This window comes from Trachemys scripta, chromosome 11, assembly GCF_013100865.1.
Source record: "Trachemys scripta elegans isolate TJP31775 chromosome 11, CAS_Tse_1.0, whole genome shotgun sequence".
Lineage (NCBI taxonomy): Eukaryota > Metazoa > Chordata > Testudines > Emydidae > Trachemys > Trachemys scripta.
The window spans coordinates 11,075,637-11,097,787 of NC_048308.1; the positions used below are offsets into that span (position 1 = coordinate 11,075,637).

The window sequence follows — 22,151 nt, forward strand, 5'->3', positions numbered from 1 at the left end:
AATCCAAGATCCCCAAAGGTGATCTTGACTGAGCAGAATATGGGGCAGAGTCCATTTTAGAGGCACCAAATTTATTTGCAAACCGCAACATAAGCTGCGTGCCTTGCATATTCTTAGCCTGCCAATAGTATTGGATCCTGCCACAGGAATAAGTAAGACACCACATGGAAAAACTCAAAGCCAGCTTTCACGCTCCGATCTGAGAAAGCTGCCCAAGAGACTATACACTTCCCACTCAGCCTTTAAATAGCAACCTTAGTCAAAAACAGCAGCGTAAAGACATTATTGCTAGCTAGTTTAGTTTAGCAGGGGAGTCCTGGCTCTACAGCTGAGCAAGATCAGGGAAGCTCTGTGCACTGGAGAAGACCCAGAATAGCATTAGCATAGCCTACAAATAAATAAAGTATGGTAATACTTTGCATTATAGGCTTAATGTGATTGGAACATACAACATTAATGGAGAAAAGCCCGAACATGATTCTATGGAAGACAGTGTATGCTAATGAAGGTGCTACCTTTTAGAACCAAGCCCTCGCCACACACACTTTTTTTTTTGGGGGGGGGGGCAGGAAAAGAACATGAGCTACAGTGTCCTGACCAGCTGCTTCTCTGCAGTATTGCTAACCCCAAATGTTCAAAAATCATGGGTCAGGCTCACCAAAAATCATGAGGTTGGCTTTAAAATCATGAGATTGTGTAAAATAATAGATTTGGTGTTCTTTTCATTTACCTTTCACTTTTTGAGTCTTTAGGATGGACTGGAGTCACATTTTGAAGCTTTTGCCACAGCCATGAGGGCACTTTTTTTTTTTTTTTTTTTTTTTTTAAAAAAAAAAAAGGCTCAAATCAGCACATCTCTACTTGACTCTAGGAGCTGGAGCTTTAAAGAAAACAATAATTATCATGAGTCTCATGACAAAACCATGAGAATTGGCAAGACTCTTCTGTTTGGACAATTGTATTCTTCCTATTTAAAACTCCCACTTCAGTTTTGATTGGCTACTATATTCATCTTCCCCGTTGCAGCTGGCAAGATCCCTGAGGCAGGATACTCGGGGGAATAAGTGATTCTCTTTGCGTTGTTTGGTTCTATTCAATAGCAGCTGTGTTCTGATCCAGCGGTAGCTGCATTTCAGTGGAGGATGCCAGGCCCCCAATTGTATGTGATACAGTTTGTGAAGTCCTGGGGGCTCCTTTAGGATGAAGATGCCATCGTACACATTGTAGTCAGTAGTCAGCTGAGTGGCATGAAGTTGTACCGATTTTTAAAAAATCATAAAGTTAACAACAATACACAGAGAGATTCATATGAGCTGCTTCTGCTTCTCCCTGCAAAGGGTCTTAACTAAAGAATTCCAGAATGAGAGCAAAGGTCTATACGCAGAATGTTTCTGTGACAGGGTGAGAGTAGCCTAAGGCTGACTCAACACTCTGTGCACTGTGCAAGGTCCTCATTTGGCCCAGCTGAGGATATAATTAGCAGGCTGATTCAAGCTCTTCATAAGGACAATGAAAAGAGAGACAGGAAGAGATGAGAGAAGCCAGGCTCTCAGGGAGGTGAGATCTCTCACCCTGTGCCTAACTGAACCTCTCCCACCAGGTGTGATTCACTGTTTGCAAGAACCGTGTGTAGACATGTACAGAATAGAAGCAATTGCTGATTGCAGTCATAAAGGGGACAGAGCATTTCAAAGACAAAAGGCTGTGCAGGAGAGGAAGTCAAAATGGCTTCTGCTAACCCTCTGGACTAATAAGGGAAAGGCTCAGCTAATCAAAGATGCAAAACCAACAACAGATGGCCAATCAAAACCAACCCAACTCAACCAACCCAGACCTCTGATTCCCCAGGGATCTTGGCGAAAGTCCCAATTTGGAGAGTACAGTTCGTTATACCCTCTTTGCCAGTGCCAATGAAAGCCCAGTTCTTATAGACAACACACATTCTATTCATTATCACAGTGAGAGTTTCTTTCTAGATCTCATTTTTTGAACAAACCTAGAAGCACAGATGGCATGATATTTACCAGAGGTCATTTTTACCAGCTAAAACAATGGTTTATACTGCCCCAGAAAAACTACGGTACTTAGTCCCAGTTTAAGACAGCTTCTATTTTAAAAACAGTTTTGTTAATACACACCACCTTACACTTAGTTTTAGTTACATATTCAAATTGTGGTTACATAAGACAGTTACATATTTAAATTACATACGACAGTAGATTCAGAGATTAATTTAGGGCAGTCCAAACAAAAAGTAAAATTGCGGAATACTAATATATGTAATTATAATACTGAATGTCTGTATACATTTTGGTTTGGTATTTTCTCAAGGAAGTTATATATGTCATGACTCATATCTCGATTTTCATAATTATATAAGTGAAAGTCGAAAACATTCGATGATATAAAAAGGACAATAATGCAGAGTTGTAGGCTTGAAGCATTAAGCAATAAGAGGCATGCTTAATGGCCCTATCAGTCCAGGGCCACTTGGCCATGCAGCATTCTGTAGCAAGAGACCAATTTTGAGGTAGTTGACAGACCGAGTTAATGCCTCAGTTCTGAATGACTACACCTCTACCTCGATATAACGCTGTCCTCGGGAGCCAAAAAATCTTGCCGCATTATAGGTGAAACTGTGTTATATTGAACTTGCTTTGATCCACCAGAGTGCGCAGCCCCGCCCCCGCGAAGCACTGCTTTACCACGTTATATCCAAATTTGTGTTATATTGGGTGGCATTATATTGAGGTAGCGGTGTATATCCAAAGTTTGAAAAGATTCATTCTATGCTTGCTGAACAGTGATGCAATTATTTTTTCCAGTTTAAACTGGGTTTAAGCCGGTATTTACCTGCACCCTGTCCTAAACTAGTTTTTCCTGGGAAATTGTCAATCCTGTGTAGAAGGAAGAGCACAAATCTCAACATGGAAAGAACACATGGCAATTTGCAAGTACCAGCCTACGAAGCATGCTGGGGTGATCTAAAATCATTTCTCAGCCAATCAATCACAGGAGATTCAGTAGATGGTAACAGCTTTTGAATGAGAAGAAGTGCAGAGAGGGATGCACACTCACCTGAACAGAGGACACCCTTGTATCTGGCACAGGAGAAGTCATTGCACTCACAGAACAACCCGTAGATCCTTCCAAACTCACTCTTGTAGCAGATGCACTGGTTGCAGCTGCATTCCCCCCTGCCACTGCAGACAGGTTTGCCTTCAGCCTCCCGGCACATGTTCTGATACATGTTCCCGCTCTCTCCCTCTTCACATTCACACTTGGATCCCAAATAGCCTGAGTCACATTCACATAATCCACATGTGTAAGTCCCATTCCCACTGCACTTGCTGCTGTTCCGTTCCATTTGCTTCGTACATCCACAAGTGCAGTTGTAAGCAACCTCCACCTCCAGAGTGTCCCGGAACCCAGCTGGCTTTATGGTGAAAGTGTGCGAGGTGTTCTCGGCAGGGCAGCTCCGAGCTTCGACAGACACCTCAAAGGAAACCTAAAGAGGAATATTGAGACATTTAACAAAATAAATAAATAAATAAAAGAATGAATGGGGAGCTTAAATTGTAGCTTTTGAAACATCAAACAGCAGCATGGTCCAGTGGGAGGGGTAGTGGCTTGAAATACTTGAGACCTGGGGTCCCAGCTCTGCCGTGCAACCTTGGGCAAATCACCTCTCCACTGTTTCCCTTTCCAACTCTTTGGTGCTCTTGTCTAGTTCGACTGTACACTTTTCAAGGCAGGGACTGTCTTTTCCCATGTGTATGTACACTGCCTAGTGCAGAGGGGCCCTGGCGTTAATTGAGGCCTCTAGATGTTATTGTAATACAAATAATTAACAAATAAAGAGACTAAGAATTTCATGGGTTCTAGAATTCAAAAAACTTTTCAGAACTTAAAAGCAAGATTCTACTTGAAATAAGGACAACCTGGGGAATTACAGACCAGTCAGCTTAACTTCAGTACCATGAAAGATAATGGTGCAAATAATTAAGCAATCAATTTGCAAACATCTAGAAGATAAGAAGATGATGAGTAACAGTCAGCAGGGATTTGTCAAGAACAAATTGTGTCAAACCAACCTAATACTAATAGCTTTCTTTGACAGGGTAACAAGCCTTGTGAATGGGGGGGAACTGGTTGATGTGGTATATCTTGACGTTAGTAAGGCTTTTGATATGGTCTCGCATGATCTCATAAACAAATTTGGGAAATACAACCTAGATGGAGCTACTATATGGTGGGTGCATAACTGGTTGGAAAACCATTCCCAGAGAGTAGTTATCAGTGGTTCACAGTCAAGCCGGAAGGGCATATGAGGTGGGGTCCTGCAGCAATCAGTTCTGGATCCAATTCTGTTCAATATTTTCATCAATGATTTAGATAATGGCATACAGAGTACACTTATAAAGTTTGCGGACGATACCAAGCTTGGAGGGGTTGCAAGTGCTTTGGAGAATAGGATTAAAATTCAAAATGATCTGGACAAACTGGAGAAATGGTCTGAAATAAATAGGATGAAATTCAATAAGGACAAATGCAAAGTACTGTATTTAGGACGGAACAATCAGTTGTACACATACAACATGGGAAATGACTGCCTAGGAAGGAATACCGTGTAAAGGGATCTGGGGGTCATAGTGGATCACAAGCTAAATATGAGTCAACAGTCTAACACCGCTGCAAAAAAAAGCGAACATCCTTCTGGGATGTATTAGCAGGAGTGTTGTAAGCAAGACACGAGAAGTAATTCTTCCGCTCTACTCTGTGCTGATTACTCCTCAGCTGGAGTATTGTGTCCAGTTCTGGGCACCACATTTCAGGAAAGATGTGGACAAATTAGAGAAAGTCCAGAGAAGAGCAACAAAAATGATTAACGGTCTAGAAAACATGACCTATGAGGGAAGATTGAAAAAATTGGGTTTGTTTAATCTGGAGAAGAGAAAACTGAGAGGGGACATGATAACAGTTTTCAAGAACATAAAAGTTGTTACAAGGAGGAGGGAGAAAAATTGTTCTCCTTAACCTCCGAGGATAGGACAAGAAGCAATGGGCTTAACTTGCAGAAAGGACAGTTTAGGTTGGACATTAGGAAAAACTTCCTAACTGTCAGGGCGGTTAAACACTGGAATAAATTGCCTAGGGGAGGTTGTGGAATCTCTGTCATTGGAGATTTTTAAGAGCAGGTTACACAAATGCCTGTCAGAGATGGTCTAAATATGATCATACTTAGCCCTGCCGTGAGTGCAGGGGACTGGACTAAATGACCTCAAGTTCCCTTCCAGTCCTACAGTTCTATGATTCTGTCTGAAGACAGAGGATAAAAACTGGCTTTGAATGGTCCTGTTTATTGTCTGAGTGATTCTGTGTCCAATGTGCTCAAAAGAGGGTTTGTTTTGTTTTTCTAATTTCCAGCCCTGAAACATAATATAGGACAGGGGTAGGCAACCTATCTCACACGTGCCAAAGGCAGCGTGTGAGCTGATTTTCAGTGGCACTCACACTGCCCAGGTTCTGGCCACCGGTCCAGGGGGCTCTGCATTTTAATTTAATTTTAAATGAAGCTTCTTAAACATTTTGAAAACCTTATTTACTTTACATACAACAATAGTTTAGTTATATCTTATAGACTTATAGAAAGAGACCTTCTAAAAACGTTAAAATGTATGACTGGCACGCGAAACCTTAAATTAGAGTGAATAAATGAAGACTCGGCACACCACTTCTGAAAGGTTGATGACCCCTGATATAGGATCTGAAAGTCCAGCTGGGATCTTTCTGGCTTGTTCATCTAACCAGTTTTAAGATGGATCTTTATAAATGTATGAATGGGATTATATGACAGGATTGCCTTCCACAGCAGGGGTCTGAACTCAATGACCCAGGAGGTCCCTTCCAGTCCTATGTTCTCATGTTCTTCATCATCTTACACCTATTCAATCCCACTGCCTTCACTGTGGCCTCGCAGGTGTAACACATGGCAGAATCTGGCCCTGCAGTGGGATCCTAGTGAACAATTCTTTTGCTGGAGCCTGAGCCAGAACAGACTCAAGCTCTCACTCTCTCATGGGATTGTAGGGTGAACACAGCTAATAGGGGCACAAACCTATTTTTGTCCTGAAGTAAGCGGTTCTGAATTCACACAGGGGCCAGATTTGTTGAGCAAGAAGGTGCAGTTTGTAGATAGTTCCTTTGTCAGGCAGATCTGCACTTTGGGTTTCATTCCAGTGGAGGTAGAAAAGATGTTTGTTTTTATGCCTTTGAAACAGTATTGCAGGTTTCAGTTTTAAAGAGTTTAGTGAGAACACCTGGAGCTGAGAATTGTGATATTGCCAAAGTCCTCTGGGTTCTTGCATCCTGAAATACCATAAACGTCATTCTAGCTTGGTGAGGGAGGTTAAACATATCATATGATCCAGGTGAAAGGAGCACAGGGATAAAACAGAAATTTAATCTTAGCACGCTGCACAATATAGATCCCCACAGTAATGTCTATTTTTATTTTAAAAACTCTCCACATGTTTGGGGGACGACAAATAGCTACACCACATTAGCATGTATTGCATTGCCAAAAAAATAAGCTAAAGCCTAACTGCGGAGTGTTTCAGTCTCTTGAGAAGTATACAGGTGTCCCTGGGACGCAACATGCGGTTTAAATATCTTGTTTGCATTACTGTTTGTAATAACGCAATTTTAAATCTGAACCGAAGCCAGCTCTAACTTCACCTGTTTATCCTGCATTTAGATACAAGAAACGTCACCCACTAACCAAAATGTTTATTTTTTGTGGACAGTTCCTTCTAAAAGAAGCCACAAGTATAAGAGAAGATTTGCAATAATATTAAAGTCACCAGCAGTTAGTGGTAATTTTCTTCATTATTGCTCACTCTGGTTTCTGTGAAGTGGGAAGGAGTTTTAACTGGAGCAGCCATTCTATTCTATTTAAAGAATCAATGTAACAATCTGACAAAGATTAACAAATATTCAGGAATCCAGGGTTGGAGTCAAAACTGCACAGATTCATAATTAATTTGTATTTATAATGTCCACAACTGCATATGGAAATTGGGTATAACAGGTCAGTTGTGAACACAAATTCCTGATTTGCACATGGAAACATGATAGCTGTATATGCAAATTTAGCCAGCATCATATGGCCCAAACTCCTGAGGTTTTGAGAAATCGGTCCTACAATTTTATCAAAGTCTCCACAATGTTACTGGTATTTAGATGTATACTTCTATTATAATTTGTTTCTGTCTCTCTCTCTCTCTAATTATATATGTAGCATCTCAGCATCCCGATTCATTCTGTGATGCTGCAGTCAATGCGAGGGATTTTCTCCTTGAGAACCAAGAAAACCTTACAGCCAATGACTTGGATTATGAAGATTGAAGAAGTCTTGCCCTTTTATAGGCTGCAGGGAGCTGCTATTGTTACTAACAAACACAGAGTGCTGCTTCACATCTCGCAGTCCAGATGGATGCAAGCAGGTGAGGAAAAAATACTTTGAGATCTTTGCATGGAAGGCATTATGTTAGTACAAAGTATTTTCAATCCAGGCCTCTGAATAAACCCTTCTCTTATCTACTACAGTCTCTTGGGTTTATTTTGAAGACACAAAACAAAAACAGAGGGGAAAAAAAGGTCCTGCTCCTTTAAAGAGTCACCTTGAGTTCTCGCTGCTATTGGAATACATGTTCTCTGTTCTGTTCTTATTTGCCAAACGGCAGCATGCAAAATGGAATTTCAGCACCCAGTTCCACCTAATGGAAACAGCAGCAATACTGTCCCTTCTTTGGAAAAAGGGGATCGGGGGTGGTTTCCAAGACCTGTAATGATTACAGAGAACAGAAAAAAATGCTAAATTACAGAGGAAATCAGATCAGAGAGACTGAGCTAAAGGGATCAGTGAAAAGCTAGCAGGATTACATGGATTGACACCAGTGCTTCTAGGATTAAACCATAGCAGATTAGGACCCCAATACCAGCGTTATCCTCTTTTAAGAAAGTTTCCCTACAGCTTTAAGAACCAGATCCTGCTGCCTTTGAAGTCAATGGGAATTTTACCATTTACTTTAACTGGGGCAGGATGTAGACCCAAACATGAATTGAGGGAAATTCCACTGCTACAAAGACAGTTGTTCCCTTTCAAGTTTTCTGCAGAGAGGCAAACTTTACAGCACTAATGGGTCATTGAGAGAAGGCAGAGAAGCATGAAAATTAAAGGTGGCAGAGACCTACCAGCTTATATCCAATCCCCCTACTGCCAACACAGAATTGTGCCTTACAGCAGACCCATTAGTGCTCTGTTCACATCAGGGGGGCTTCTCATTACTAATCTGCCTGACTCTCTGTCCGGGGTAGGAAATGCTCATGCTGTGTTGCCTGCCGTTTGTAGCTTATCCCCAAAATTATGAGGCTTTCTCCTAGTTTCTCTCTCACTTCCTGGGCCAGCAAGGGCTAGCATCTCTGCAGAGAGGTTGTGCACTCAATCCGCGGGGAAGAGAGACCATGTCCACAACTTATGGCTGATACATGGAGCAACCCTGACCATCTCCCTAGAGAGTCACACTCAGCTGGAAACGGACAGTTATTCACTACTTATACACCACTAGACTGCTTACAGGAATTAGCCAGTGCATTGCATTAAGATTGCCAACCCCTGTGCCAAGACAGAGCAACCTTAGTAGTGGCACCATAAAACAGACCCTGGCACACTGCAAACATACAAATGTTTGCCTTAGAGGGTTTTCCTGCCTTTAAGAGTTTACAAGATAAATCCAAAACAAGACACAGGGCAGCAGTTCAAGAAAGGGAGGGTATGAAGATTATTGAGGAGGAGGAGGAAGGATTGCTTGAAGGAGTGGACTTTATGGAGGGTTTCAAGGAGATGACAGAGGGCAGTTGTTGGATGCAGACAAGGAGAGAGTTCTGTGGCAAGGGACAACAGGAGATAAAAGAAACAGTAAAACAGGAGCAGTGGGAAGACAGAAGGCCACAGTGTGTAGCTGGAGGGTATCAGGAGGTGGAGGGATGAACAGAAGAAAACTGGATGATTCAGAAGACCCCTTCCTGCCTCCCAACTGTACTTTGCTGTGAAGTATGTCACTTTCAGACCCAAATGTATGTCCTTGCACAGAAGCCTGGTGTTACCATTCTAACATGCTGCTTTAAAAGCAGGTACCAGAAAATCCTGTAAATGGCAAAGAAAGGAATCCCACACACCACTGAAAGCTGCGTCCCCTAATGTTTGGAACTCTGTCACTCACTAAGTCTCAGCAAGTTGAGTGTTATTACTTTCCTTTTACCTTCCTGCACTTATCCAACAAGTCATAACCCATAATGCAAAATGCTTTTTGCAGATTACTCTGGGGAGGAGATGGCAGCTGAAGGGACCTTAATGTATGTGACAAACCAAAGTGAGCGTGATCAAGCGTAGTATCAGATGATACACTGGGAGCTCTATCCTTAGCTCTATCTTTGCTAGAGGATGGATTAGATTATCTGATTATCCCATCTCTAACTACCACAGTCCGAATAGTTGTCTTCCTGGGTAGCTCCCTACCCAGGAAAACAAGACTATTGATCAGTTTTTCATTTCCCCAGAAAGTCACTGGGTTTGAAAAGGCCCATGTCTCAAGATGCTTAAAATGCCTCAAGAGGTCTTTCCAGGGGTCCTCTTTTGCCTTTCCCAGACTCAATAATGTGCCAACTGTCATGGGCTGGGTGGCAGCAGCTCCATGCCAACTTCTTTAGCTGGCTAACACAAAAGGGAATGGCTGGAGATTGGTACAAAGATGGTATGTGACCTTTTCACAAAAATAATTGGCAAATCAAAAAAACAACTCCAACAAATGGAACAACTTGTTTCTGCCCTTTGCTACGTTTTGACAGTGTTGGGTCTCATATGCAGCTTCAAATTAAAGAGGGAATATTCTTTGTACCTCCCCATCCCTCACTACCCCGTTTTTACAACAGAAATGCCAGCCCCAGTGCGAGTTTGACTACACAGATTTTAGTCACAACGGGCTAAATCCATCTCAGTGTAACTCAGCTGATATTGGTGGAGTTGAATCACAGATGAATTTTGCCCATTGATTAAAAAAACAGGAAAATAAGCTAGAAATGCTAAAACCACCCTTTTCATTAACAGTCCAAGTCCCCAAGATTCTTATTTTTGTAACATCATTCCTGTTTCAAAGCATTTTAACATTCCAAGCACTGATTTACTCTTAACCTCAGGAAAAATCTGTAATTCTAAAATAAGGAAAATAGAGTAATGGCATTCAGCTACTCCATGCATCAGTGCAACAAACATATCACTGAGACCAAGATTTTCTGCTAGCGTAAGCTGGCCTGGCTCCATTGCCTTCAATGGCTCCATGATGATTTATACCCACTGACAATCTGGCTGTCTGAAGTTCAGCCTTCTGTTTTGCATGCAAGATAGAAATAGACTAATATAGAGTAGCGAGTCCAGGACAACACATGTCTTAAGGGCTGTTTATCCCTTGAAATTTGTGTAGCACGGTACTGAGTCTATCATGTCCAAACAGTATCATAGAATCACAGAAGATTAGGGTTAGAAGAGACCTCAGGAGGTCATCTAGTCCAACCCCCTGCTCAAAGTAGGACCAACCCCAACTAAATCATCCCAGCCAGGGCTTGGTAAAGCCGGGCCTTAACCTCTAAGGATGGAGATTCCACCACCTCCCTAGGTAACCCATTCCAGTGCTTCACCACCTTCCTAGTGAAATAATGTTTCCTAATATCCCACCTAAACCTCCCCCACTGCAACTTGAGACCATTGCTCCTTGTTCTGTCAAGTCATTCTTGGAAAGAATCCAAGAACAATCTCTCGCTACCAGAGGACAATCATTTCCTCAGGAGATGCCATGCTGCAGGCCTTACTGTCCACCCAGGGGATTCTCCATAGGAAAGAAAAAGACCAAAGACCCAACCACTAAATCCTCCTAGGAGAATTGAAAGCTGAAAACAACACCATCTTCCTGATCTTCTCCTGATTTTGGCCCAAAAGTTTAATCCTTTGTCTTTTCTAGTAATTTATCATGTTGCAACATTTCCCTAAATGTCCTGAAAATATTGACATAGTTGATCAACTCATTCATCTTACAAACGTGCAACTTTAAGACAAGCAGAGCTAAACTTTCCTATTTATTAATTAGCGCACAACAGATTCCAATATGGGATAATGTTAGCATTTAGGGGCAAGCTGTGTTTTTACCCTACAGTGTCATCTTGAGTTATATCTCAGATTCACCAAATGACATAAAAGTGCCATCCACGCATGAGTAGCTTTTTGTACCCTTCTCACTTTTTGAAATACTGCAGAAAGTCATTGAAATGGACTCCTGGTAGGTGAGTGCGTTTTGGGAGAGACAGAAGACTAAGGATCTCAGATATGATCGCAATAAAATTTGCAATACCTAAGAGATAGAGAGATTTGAGGAAATAAAAGGTAAGAAGATGACACAGATGCCTGGGATCAGAGTCTAATCCTGCCTTTCACAGTCCATAAAATGCTCAAGAAAACTCCATGCATGTGATGGAAAACAAGATGCTTGTTTTCCCCCATTCCAAGGTTAGAGCTGACCTTGAATTGATTTACTTCTCACAAAGCCACCATCTCTTAGCACTTTTGTGGTACTGTCATCAGAGGATTTCAACATTAACTAGGCCTTAATATGTTGCCCAAAGGAGGAAGGCAAATATTATTATCCACTTAATAGAGGGCAACATTAGGCAAAGAAGAGTGAAGTGACTCCCACAAGATCACAGAGTATCCCAACAACCCATCTAATGGAGATGCAAAAATCAAACTTACTGTGTCTCCGATTTGGAGATCTGCACACTTCCTGAGTCCAGGATACAACAAACCGTCTTGGCACGTAGCTGTGAAGGTCAGGCTGACATCCTCAGGATTGTCCCAAACGGTCAGTTCTACTTTAGACCGAATACTCTAGAAATCAACAGAAAAGAAACCCATCAGATTACTAAAATCAGCAGGAATCTTTCTTGTGCATGTGGTTCTTCTTAGTCTATTGAGGTTCTTACACTGTGCTCAGTGTGGCTGGGCATCTATATATATAATTTTTTTTAAAGAAAACCACGTGTGCAGACACCTGTGTAAGTAGCATTAGATCAGCTCAGTGTGCTTTTGACCAGCACAGCTAGAATTGTGAGCAGCTATCCATTCACACACATGCACCCACTCCTTCACAGAAAGGCTAGTCATCGTCAAACAGTCACAAAAGGTATTTTCTCCATTGGAAAGTAAAGGACTAATAAAACATGGCTCGTATCCCAAAGTTGGAGGTTTTATGGTGGATCAAGGACAGTACTGTGCATGTGTCCATAATGCTGCATATTCAAATCACAGACTAATATACCTGAGGATTGTTTGTGCACAATGTGACTGGAAGGCAGAGATGTGTAACTAGATCTTAAAACAGATATTTCTGTGCCAGGAAGAAAAACTGGTCTAGAGTATGAATGGGCTCTGTTATCTACCTCTGAGGAGAAGGTCAGCATCTGCCTGAACATTCATAATTCTCCTGTATAAAATTACTGTTATGAAAATACTGGGCCTGATTCTTCACTCTCTTGCACCCTGAGACGTCATTTACATCTGTGGAAAGGGTGTGGAAAACTTTACCAAGTCAGAATTATCATGCCAGCAATTGTACTGTATTAGCTCACTGATTAACAATGCTGGTCAGAAAACCAACAGTTTTCCAGAGAAAATATTTCTCAGAGGGAAGGGGGTGAAACAGACAAGCTTTGAAATTTTTCTGTTGAAAGTTGTCAGGTTTTCTATGGGAATTTTTGTTGAGAACTAAAAAGAAAATTTTCATTTTGTTTCATTTCAGAACATTTCAGACTGAAGAACTGTGTTTCTTTTCCATTTTCCATTTTCAGTTTTGAGGGGTTGGCGGAGGGCTCCTCAGCCCTCTCTTATACTTTTCTTCCTGCCCTTTTCTCCCCCTTTTAAGTCAAACTGAAACCAAACTGTTCATTTCATTTTGAAATACTAATTTGAAACCAAGTTTCTTGTTTGTTTCTGATCAGAAAAAATCTAAATCAAAAAATTTTGTCAAGGAGGTATATTTTAGTGCATACATTTTTTTTTTTTTTTTTTTTTTTTGATCAGCTCTACTAATGCTCTGGTAGGTTCTCCAACCCAGTCTGGCTTAACACCATGTCCAATCAGTCTGCTAATGAACCCAGTGTTCACACTGAAAGGCAATGCTAGCAAAAGGCTAATACTTTGGAAAACATCAGGGAAAAAACTGGTTTAGACCATGCAAATCTAAACAACCCAAGACAAAAAACCCTCACTTCCCATATCTATGTTGTAATACAGGAAACTATTTCCTGTCTGGAGTCTGGATTGTGCTGTCAGGTTCATGGGTTCACATTACAGCCCCTGCAGAGGTTCTACTACTTGGAGTCTGAACACAGTATGTTTCTATAAAGTTCAAACGCACTCCCCCCACATCTGCCAACCCACTCCCCCTAAAACTAATCTCACAAGAATTAACATTGACCTGTCAGAATAATGTGCTCTCTCTTCCTGGTCTGGGCAAATTTCAGCAGCCAGCTGTATCCTAGAAGGGAGACTAACGATCAGTAATGTAAATACACTGAGTTATCACTTGATCAAGACTGAGTCTATTTAATGAGCTGGAGAAAAGCTGTCTTGGCATTTTTCTATCAGCACTTGGAATACTCCCGCCAGCATCCTTTACTAACTATCATTTAACCACTTGGTGCTATCTTACGTACCCAAAAAGCCAGGAAAAGCATACGCTCTATGGTGCCCCCATAGCTACTAGACTCTGATCGTCTCTGAGGATATGTCTACACACTGAGGAGAAAAAAAGTCTGTTCTTAGATTAGCTAACTTGGGTTAGAAAAGCAGTGAAGATATGGCAAGTCTGTTTTTAACTTGGGTTAGCAGTTCCAGTTAAAGCCTATAAAGGAGCTTGGAGCTCCTAACTCAAGCTACTAACCCCAGTTAAATGCAGAGTTGCCTTGTCTGCACGGCTATTTTAACCCAAGTTAGCTAATGTGGGTTAGCTAAATCGAGTTAAGAACACACCTTTTATTTGCAGTGGAGACATACCCGTAAGGGACTGGTGGGAACTCTCAACAGTGTACTCATTTAAAACCAGACTGAACAGAGCGCTGAAGTGCAGACTGGGGAGAACAACCCCGCGCTGCTCACAAGGTAGCTTAGGGGGTCTTTTCTCTTATTTCTAGGATTCTATGATATCCTTCATCCATCCCCCCTTTTACTATGTATCGTTGTACAGGGGAAACCTCATGGGATATAACTGAGAACTTTTTCAAAGGAAAGTCTTCATCAGACAGGAGAGACTGCAAAACAAAGGTTTCTAAGAGATTGCCAAGTGAAAACCATCAGGGCTAACAGTAGAAGCATGTTTGAGATACAGCTAGACTTTACCATGATGTTTAGGAAAATGACTCTAAAAATAGTGCCTTGTTGCTGCTACTATTGGGTCACATTCTATCATGTGTATAATTCCTATTGATGTTCATGCGGCATAAACAAGGCTAGAACCTAACACTGTCGATTTTTCCAAGCATGTATCTGTTCAGCTTACTGACAAAGGCATGTTGTTGTTTTTTAAATCAGCAACGCTACATAACTGCTATGGCTATAGAAGAGCCAGCCAAGTTCTATTACACCTCATGCTTCATCAAGGTAACAGACAGATATGATGGCTGGTGGTGACGTGCAAGGCAGAAAGAACACAGCTGGATTGTGTGACGCCAGATTGAGAGTAGGAAAAGCAGAGCAAGAGGTGGAGGGAATCCAGTTGTGGGAACCCAGTGAGAAATTCTGATATGGAAAATAAACAGGGAAGCACCAAAGAGGGAGAGAGAATTGAGGGAAATCTCACTAATCTTCCTTCTTCCTAGCCATGGCTGACTTTCCCTCAGTTAGGACAGAAGTGCAAGATGCTGGCTTCCCTGGTCTTCCTACTTGAAAGAACTTTGCCTATTTCTCACCTATATTCAGTTCCCAAAGATGTCAACCCCCTCTTGGTTGAAGGACTTATCTTTCTCAGCTTGCAAGAGCTCTGTTCCCTTGTGTCTGTCTAGTGATAGATGTCAAAATGGCCTTCTGTCTCTGCTTATATCTTCCAAAGTTCAATGACCTTGTTTCAAGAGGCAGGATGACTTCATGTTGTTTTTCCCTTCCTGTGGGTTTCCCATCCCCCTGTACGCACATGGGGCTTCCATGGTTTTGATTCTAGGAAGCTTAATTTACATAGGAGACAGGTGTGATGTTCCCTCCTGTCTGGGAGAGACCCATTTCCCCCTTTGTTTGGGCACAGACTGACAAGCCTAACATCCATGAGTATCCATAATTACTGGGATCTACAACCTATCCTGAAGGACGATCCCTCACTCTCACAGACCTCGGGAGACAGGCCAGTCCTCGCTCACAGACAGCCCTCCAACCTGAAGCAAATACTCACCAGCAACTACACACAACACATCAAAAATACTAACCCAGGAACCAAACCCTGCAACAAACCCCAGTCTGTCCGCATATCTATTCAAGGGACACCATCATAGGACCTAACCACATCAGCCACACCATCAGGGGCTCGTTCACCTGCACAGCTACCAATGTGATATATGCCATCATGTTCCAGCCACCAAACCAGACAGTCTCTACGCAAAAGAATAAATGGACACAAATCTGACATCAGGAATTATAACATTCAAAAACCAGTTGGAGAACACTTCAATCTCCCTGGTCACTCAATAACAGACTTAAAAGTGGCAATTCTTCAACAACAAAAACTTCTAAAACAGACTCCAATGTGAAACTGCAGAACTGCAAATTAATTTGCAAACTGGACATCATCAAATTAGGCCTGAATAAAGACTGGGAGTGGATGGGTCATTACAAAAACTAATTTCCCCATATTAATTTCCCCCTATTGTTACTCACACCTTCTTGTCAACTGTTTGAAATGGGCCACCCTCATTACCATAACAAAAGTAATTTTTCCTCCCTTGGTATTCTACTGTTAATTGAATTGTCTCATTAGACTGACCCCCCCACTTGGTAAGGCAACTTCCATCTTTTCATGTACTATGTATAGATACCTGCTACTGTATTTTCCACTCCATGCATCCGATGAAGTGGGTTCTAGCCCACGGAAGCTTATGCCCAAATAAATGTGTTAGTCTCTAAGGTGCCACAAGGACTCCTCATAATTACTTATGTAGTGGTAATACATACAATTCACAATGACATTAATCACCAGAGTGTCATAGGCATTCATAAAACACCTCACTCGTTATACTTTTATAATACAGCAATATTGTCTACAATCAGTTGATTCAATTGCTCATCACTTGAGGTTCAGGCCCCCTTCCCCCATCTCTTTACAGACCAGTAAAACTTTGCAATGTATTCTTTGAAAAGTAAAACCCAGACCAAGGTGTAGATGCCATGCTATCTCCTCCCCACTGGTTAGCTTGACAGGTTTCGTTTACCTAATATCTAAATGGATCCTCATCGTCTCTGCCTGACAGCTGGGCTGGTCAGAGAAGCAAATACACATTCCTTTGTCTAGGGCAGACCTGTTTATCAACTCCCCCTGACATGCCTGGCTTATACACAGTTTAGTCAGCATTCCAGCATATATCCATAACTCTTAATACACTCCGCCAGGGCTTAAATTCAGCTGGAGCTGTCTGGAGCAGAGCTCTGTTAAATATTTTCAAACCTCTGGGGGGGCTGTGAGCCAGTTTCAGGGGGGCTGCGGGGCTGAAGCCCTGAGCCCTGGGGCTCCGGGAAATACTCTGAGAATTTAAGCCCTGCACACCACATACATACATCACACAAGAAGATTAATGATCAGGGAAATATTGGTTTTCCAATGACACGTTACATGACATCTTTTAGATACAAATTGTAACCACAGTGAGTGGGGGCACACTGAATTGGTCAGGCCAGCTGAAACTCATTACCGGATACCAGGGAGCCCCTTGCCCTCTGGCACTAGGATGCTCTGAGCGTCACAGAGCTGGATCAGGCCCACAGTGAGTGGCCTGACAAAGACACACTAGCTAAGATATCACTGGCTTTACCACCATCAAGGTGCTCTGATTTAGGGATAGCAATACTCAGGAAGAGAGAAGCATGGTCCAGTAGTTAGGAGGCTAGCTTGGTACTTAGGAGATCCAGATTCAATTTCCTGCTCTGCTATAGACTTCCTGTGTGACCTTAGACAAGTTCCTTAGGGCTTGTCTACATGAGTATTTATTTCATGGCAAGCTAGGCTGGGACTTTAGCTCGCCGTGCACTGGCTGTCCATGTTGACCCTGCTGACACATGTTAACAGTTCATTAATGAGCTTTGATTAGTCCTTTTTCAAAGAGCACTAGAATTAGATCAAAGTGCATTAACAAAGTGTTAATGCATGTCAGCAGGGTCAACGCGGAGAGTTAGTGCATGGCAGGCTAGCGCGGAGTACAGTCACAGCCCAGCTTGCCATGTTCGGTTAGACAAGCCCTTAATCTCACTGTGCCTCAGTTCTCCATCTGTAAAATGGGGATAAGAGCAGTTCCCTGTCTCACAGGGGTGTTAAGAGGATAAATACATTCAAGATTGTAAGGGGATCAGATACTATAGTAAGGGGCACTGCATAAGTATCTAAGATAGACAGACAGGGCATGAAATCAGCATAAACAACCTCATCCTGAGTCTGACCCAGACACCACAATCCCTGCAGGGTGGGAGGCAGGAGACAGTTCAGAAGAAACCAATTATGGGTGGAGACCACAAGGGAGGAATAAGCAAGTTGAACTGAACTCAGTTTTTACTACACATCAGTTGAAATGTTTAAGTAAAAGAAACTTACATTGTATGCCTTGACTATCAGCTGGATAATGTTGTTGGAGTCTTGATGTAAAATCTCCACTGTCGTTCCGGGAATTAGTGCTGTAAAATTCTTAAAAACAAACACACAAAGATTCACAGACTGAAATATAGAGTGTGCTCTCAGTTCCACCTGTGCAGCCATTAACGTCAATTGTTGCTTGCATGGGATGGAGGAGACTGTTTTGCCCAGACTTTTCAAGAAAGATGTGGAGAAATTGGAAAGGGTCCAGAGAAGAGCAACAAGAATGATTAAAGGTCTTGAGAACATGACCTATGAAGGAAGGCTGAAAGAATTGGGTTTGTTTAGTTTGGAAAAGAGAAGACTGAGAGGGGACATGATAGCAGTTTTCAGGTATCTAAAAGGGTGTCAGAAGGAGGAGGGAGAAAACTTGTTCACCTTAGCCTCTAAGGATAGAACAAGAAGCAATGGGCTTAAATTGCAACTAGGTTGGACATTAGGAAAAAGTTCCTAACTGTCAGGGTGGTTAAACACTGGAATAAATTGCCTAGGGAGGTTGTGGAATCTCCATCTCTGGAGATACTTAAGAGTAGGTTAGATAAATGTCTATCAGGGATGGTCTAGACCATATTTGGTCCTGCCATGCGGGCAGGGGACTGGACTTGATGACCTCTCGAGGTCCCTTCCAGTCCTAGAGTCTATGAATCTATGAATCTATGACTCTATTAATTAGAGTACATGATACAGTTTAATTTTAATCTGGAGCGCTTGACAAAGGAAATAGGAGCATTATGGGTCCATAAAATGCTAATAGAAATCCATAGCCAAAGAAACTGGTCAAATAACGATCAGTAACCTACTCCCAACCAACCATTAGATGGAGCAAGATCCAGTGGATTTGCACTTGCGTAAATGACAGCAGAATTTAGCACAAATTCCTGCCATACAGGAAGCCAGCCTTGGATTCCATCAGAGACCGCTCTGGTGGGGATGCTAGTTTGCACTGAAAAGGGTGTGGAGAATGAGATAATAAGCCATTTAACTCTCCATTGGGTTACTAGAATAATTTTGAAATTACCAACATTTGCTTTAGTGCAAGGGATGAGTTTCTGGGATAAGTGTTTTTTTTTTTTTTAAACCTGGATGCAAACATTTATGAGAGCACCTTCCATGCAACCATTTCCCTTCTCCACTTTATTTTTTATGATGAACAGCATGATTTCCTTCTTTAAAAAATAAAAATAAAAAAGGCAGCAGTTGTGGCGGGGACCCACACCCAGTTTGGGTGTGTTTCTAGAAATACTTGAGACTGAGAATAGAAACTCTACAGGTGTTTTAGCCCAGATACTATTTGAAATCCCTCAGAAAAAAATATTTTTTGCTTCAAAGCTCTGGATTTAGTGATGGAAAAATACAGCTGGGCAGAAACATGGTGCGTTCCTAGGTAATGGGATTAAGTAATAGCAGTGGGATGAACAGGTGTCTGCTCTCTCAGATGGTGAATCATTGGCAACTTTCCTAAAATCAAGATCAGGCCAGAGTCTATTTTGGGTATTCACATGATCGTAAACGTTTATCTATTTACTTTAAGAAGCTTACGTGCTTTTCACTGAAACGACATTTTGTAAATGAACTGGAAAACTGCAGAGACACAACTGGGTGAGTTTAACTTGTGCAAGAATTTCCATGCTTTCCAGTTTCCAGCACAGCATGCATCAGATGTTCTCTCACTCACACAATTTAATTCAGAGTTGTTCCTCCTTTCCTCCCACACCAGCCTGCTTCATTCTATTCATGTAGGAAGGGAGACTATTCCAAGTGGCACTAACGTCTCTTTCCCCCGCAATAAATTCTTGATCACATAAAACCCATCTCCCTGCTGGGTGGTTCAACAGCGCTTACCTTGTAAAGGATATAATGAGCTTTTGTCACAGCAAAAATGAGGTGAATGTTGTTTTCAGCCAGTTTCTCCCCAAGAAGTGCCAGGGAAGGATAATCCTAGGAAAACAGATCAGAAAGACTCATTTGTGACACAGAAACAAAAAGCAATTTAATTTTTATTCTAACTAGAGTAGCAAAATTCCCTATGGAAACGCAGCATGTTTTATTGTTATGCAGCGTTCTTATTGTGTAGTTATAGCCAGAAAAGTGACATCTTCTCTCTGTATATGTATTTCTTACACACCCATCACATTCAAGTGCCAACAAAATCAGCTACAGCAAACAACCCATCTGAAAAACTGAACTCCTCACTCTACTTTGCCATCAGTGAGTGCATGGATTTAAATTAGTTGCTATCTTCGAGAAAGGGAGATGAGGCCATTATTTGGGGTTGTCGTCATGGGAAATCTACTGCAGAGAGAGAGATCTGACATTATTTTGCCCTGAAAGTGATGAAATCCATTGTCTGCTCCGTGTGTCTTAGAGTAATGACAAGAAAATAAGCAGATTAACATCAGAGTCTTCACTTTAGACCTGCAAAGCCCACGCAGATGTGGGGGAGTGAGAGGGATTCTATCTGGCCCTGCACACCATCAACAGACCATTTGCAGGATCTTCATTGTGTTGATTAAATGAAGAAGACTGAAAGAGATTGGCTGGAATTTCAGATCCCAGGCTGAGTTTGCAGTTAGGGAGAAAAAACCCACCATCTTTTCACTTGCAAACTGATCAAGTTTAATTTGGAGCCACTGAGATGAAAAACATGGAAGCCCATGGATTCCTTTTTTGCCAATTTCACAACATAACGCCACACCAATACATAGAAAGTAGGAGTGACCAACGGAAATGTAATTTTATTTGTTAAAATTCAAACAGGCAAAACAAAAATTAGTTTGCTTTGAGGACTCCAGCCTATTGTCATGAGACAGCCAGCCAGGAAAGCCTGGCATAATGAGGGTGGGGAACCTTCTATGTACATTCAGGAACACAACAATGATTAGGGTTTGTAAGCAGCAGAATAAAGTGTAGATCTGCAGAACAACTTGATAATTACACAGCAGACAAGGACTCATTCACCCAGGAAGTAACCTGCAGTCTCCTCTGTTGACTCACTTGTAATTTCTGAAAAAAGGAAGGTTAGTTTGTCTATTATCATTTAATATTTATATAACTATCAGACCCAGAAGCCCCAGTCAGGAACAGGGCCACATTGTGCTAGATACTGTACACAATCCCTGCACTGAAGAGATGACGACAATATACTGCGCAAATATTAAAAGAGGAGTACAACATTTTACGTTTTCTTTACACTCTCTGGATGAATCTTGCCATGATTTGGGGTGCCAAATACACCTTTCCTGTGTGCAACTAACCCTGAGGGGTCTGCAAGCTTGAAAGTCTGTTTAGCCATTTTTGGATGCTACAGGAAACAAGGAGGGGACTGGACGGCTTAGGGACTTGGCAGTGCAAGAGGAGTCTTTCACCCGTAGACTGCCGGCTCAAATGAAGCCCCCAGGGTGGTAGGGAGTGAAAGTTGTTGACATCTGTCAAAGGGTCCTACAACCTGCAAGAACAGCTCTTTTAATAGGGGTATTTTGAAATCAAATAAATAAATGCAAGGAATTCGCTGACAGTCAAAGGTTCCGAAGCGCCAATAAAAGGGGACCCCAGCACACAGGAGACACTGTGGTTTATTCTCACCAGCTGGTTGGACGCACTGTATTCATTTGCCTCATTCAGGTGACACTGGCCATCATGTGGCTGGACCAGCCCACCTAACTTCCCATCCAGTGCTATGTGTGGCACATCATCCGTCGTGAAGACCAGCAAGTGAGAGGCCTCTTTCCGCCAGCCAATCTTTTCCTGGATGGAAACAAAACCAGGAGAGAGTCATCAGTCTCCTCTTCTGAGCCAAGTGCTTCTCAGGTTGTGCTGTGTATTGTCCCATCCTCACTCCCATACAACAGAGGAGTCTCTGTTATCACTAATTAAAAGGATACTGCAGGCCTGTCCACCGATTCCTGACCAGGGATAAAACTCAGGTGCCATTTTCCAACATTTCTTTCAAGTAAGGTTATTAAAAAGGCATGAGGAGGTATGTACATAAGTGAACTGTCCACCAGACCCTCTCTGTGCTCCAAGAATAAGTGTTTCAGCTGCTTTTATAGTCAAAGGAGACCTGCCAAATTCCTCCAAACACAGTAAATCTGACCTTGTTTCCTGAGCAACATGGAATTGCCATGCTGCTGCAAACAGCGTGGAGTGATAGTGAGAGCTATGGCA

The 22,151-nt window shown here is 42.0% G+C and overlaps 1 protein-coding gene across 1 annotated transcript in view; it reads right to left on the reverse strand.

The window, feature by feature from the left end:
• Positions 1–22,151, reverse strand: part of ITGB5 (integrin subunit beta 5) — a 116,433-nt gene that overhangs the window by 39,462 nt on the left and 54,820 nt on the right. The window contains exons 6-10 of the mRNA XM_034785571.1: positions 21,570–21,731; positions 19,830–19,925; positions 17,949–18,038; positions 11,861–11,995; positions 3,079–3,508 (exon numbers count right to left, since the gene is read on the reverse strand). Of these exons, the coding sequence (XP_034641462.1) occupies positions 3,079–3,508; positions 11,861–11,995; positions 17,949–18,038; positions 19,830–19,925; positions 21,570–21,731 (913 nt within the window). The remainder of the gene's footprint in view (positions 1–3,078; positions 3,509–11,860; positions 11,996–17,948; positions 18,039–19,829; positions 19,926–21,569; positions 21,732–22,151) is intronic.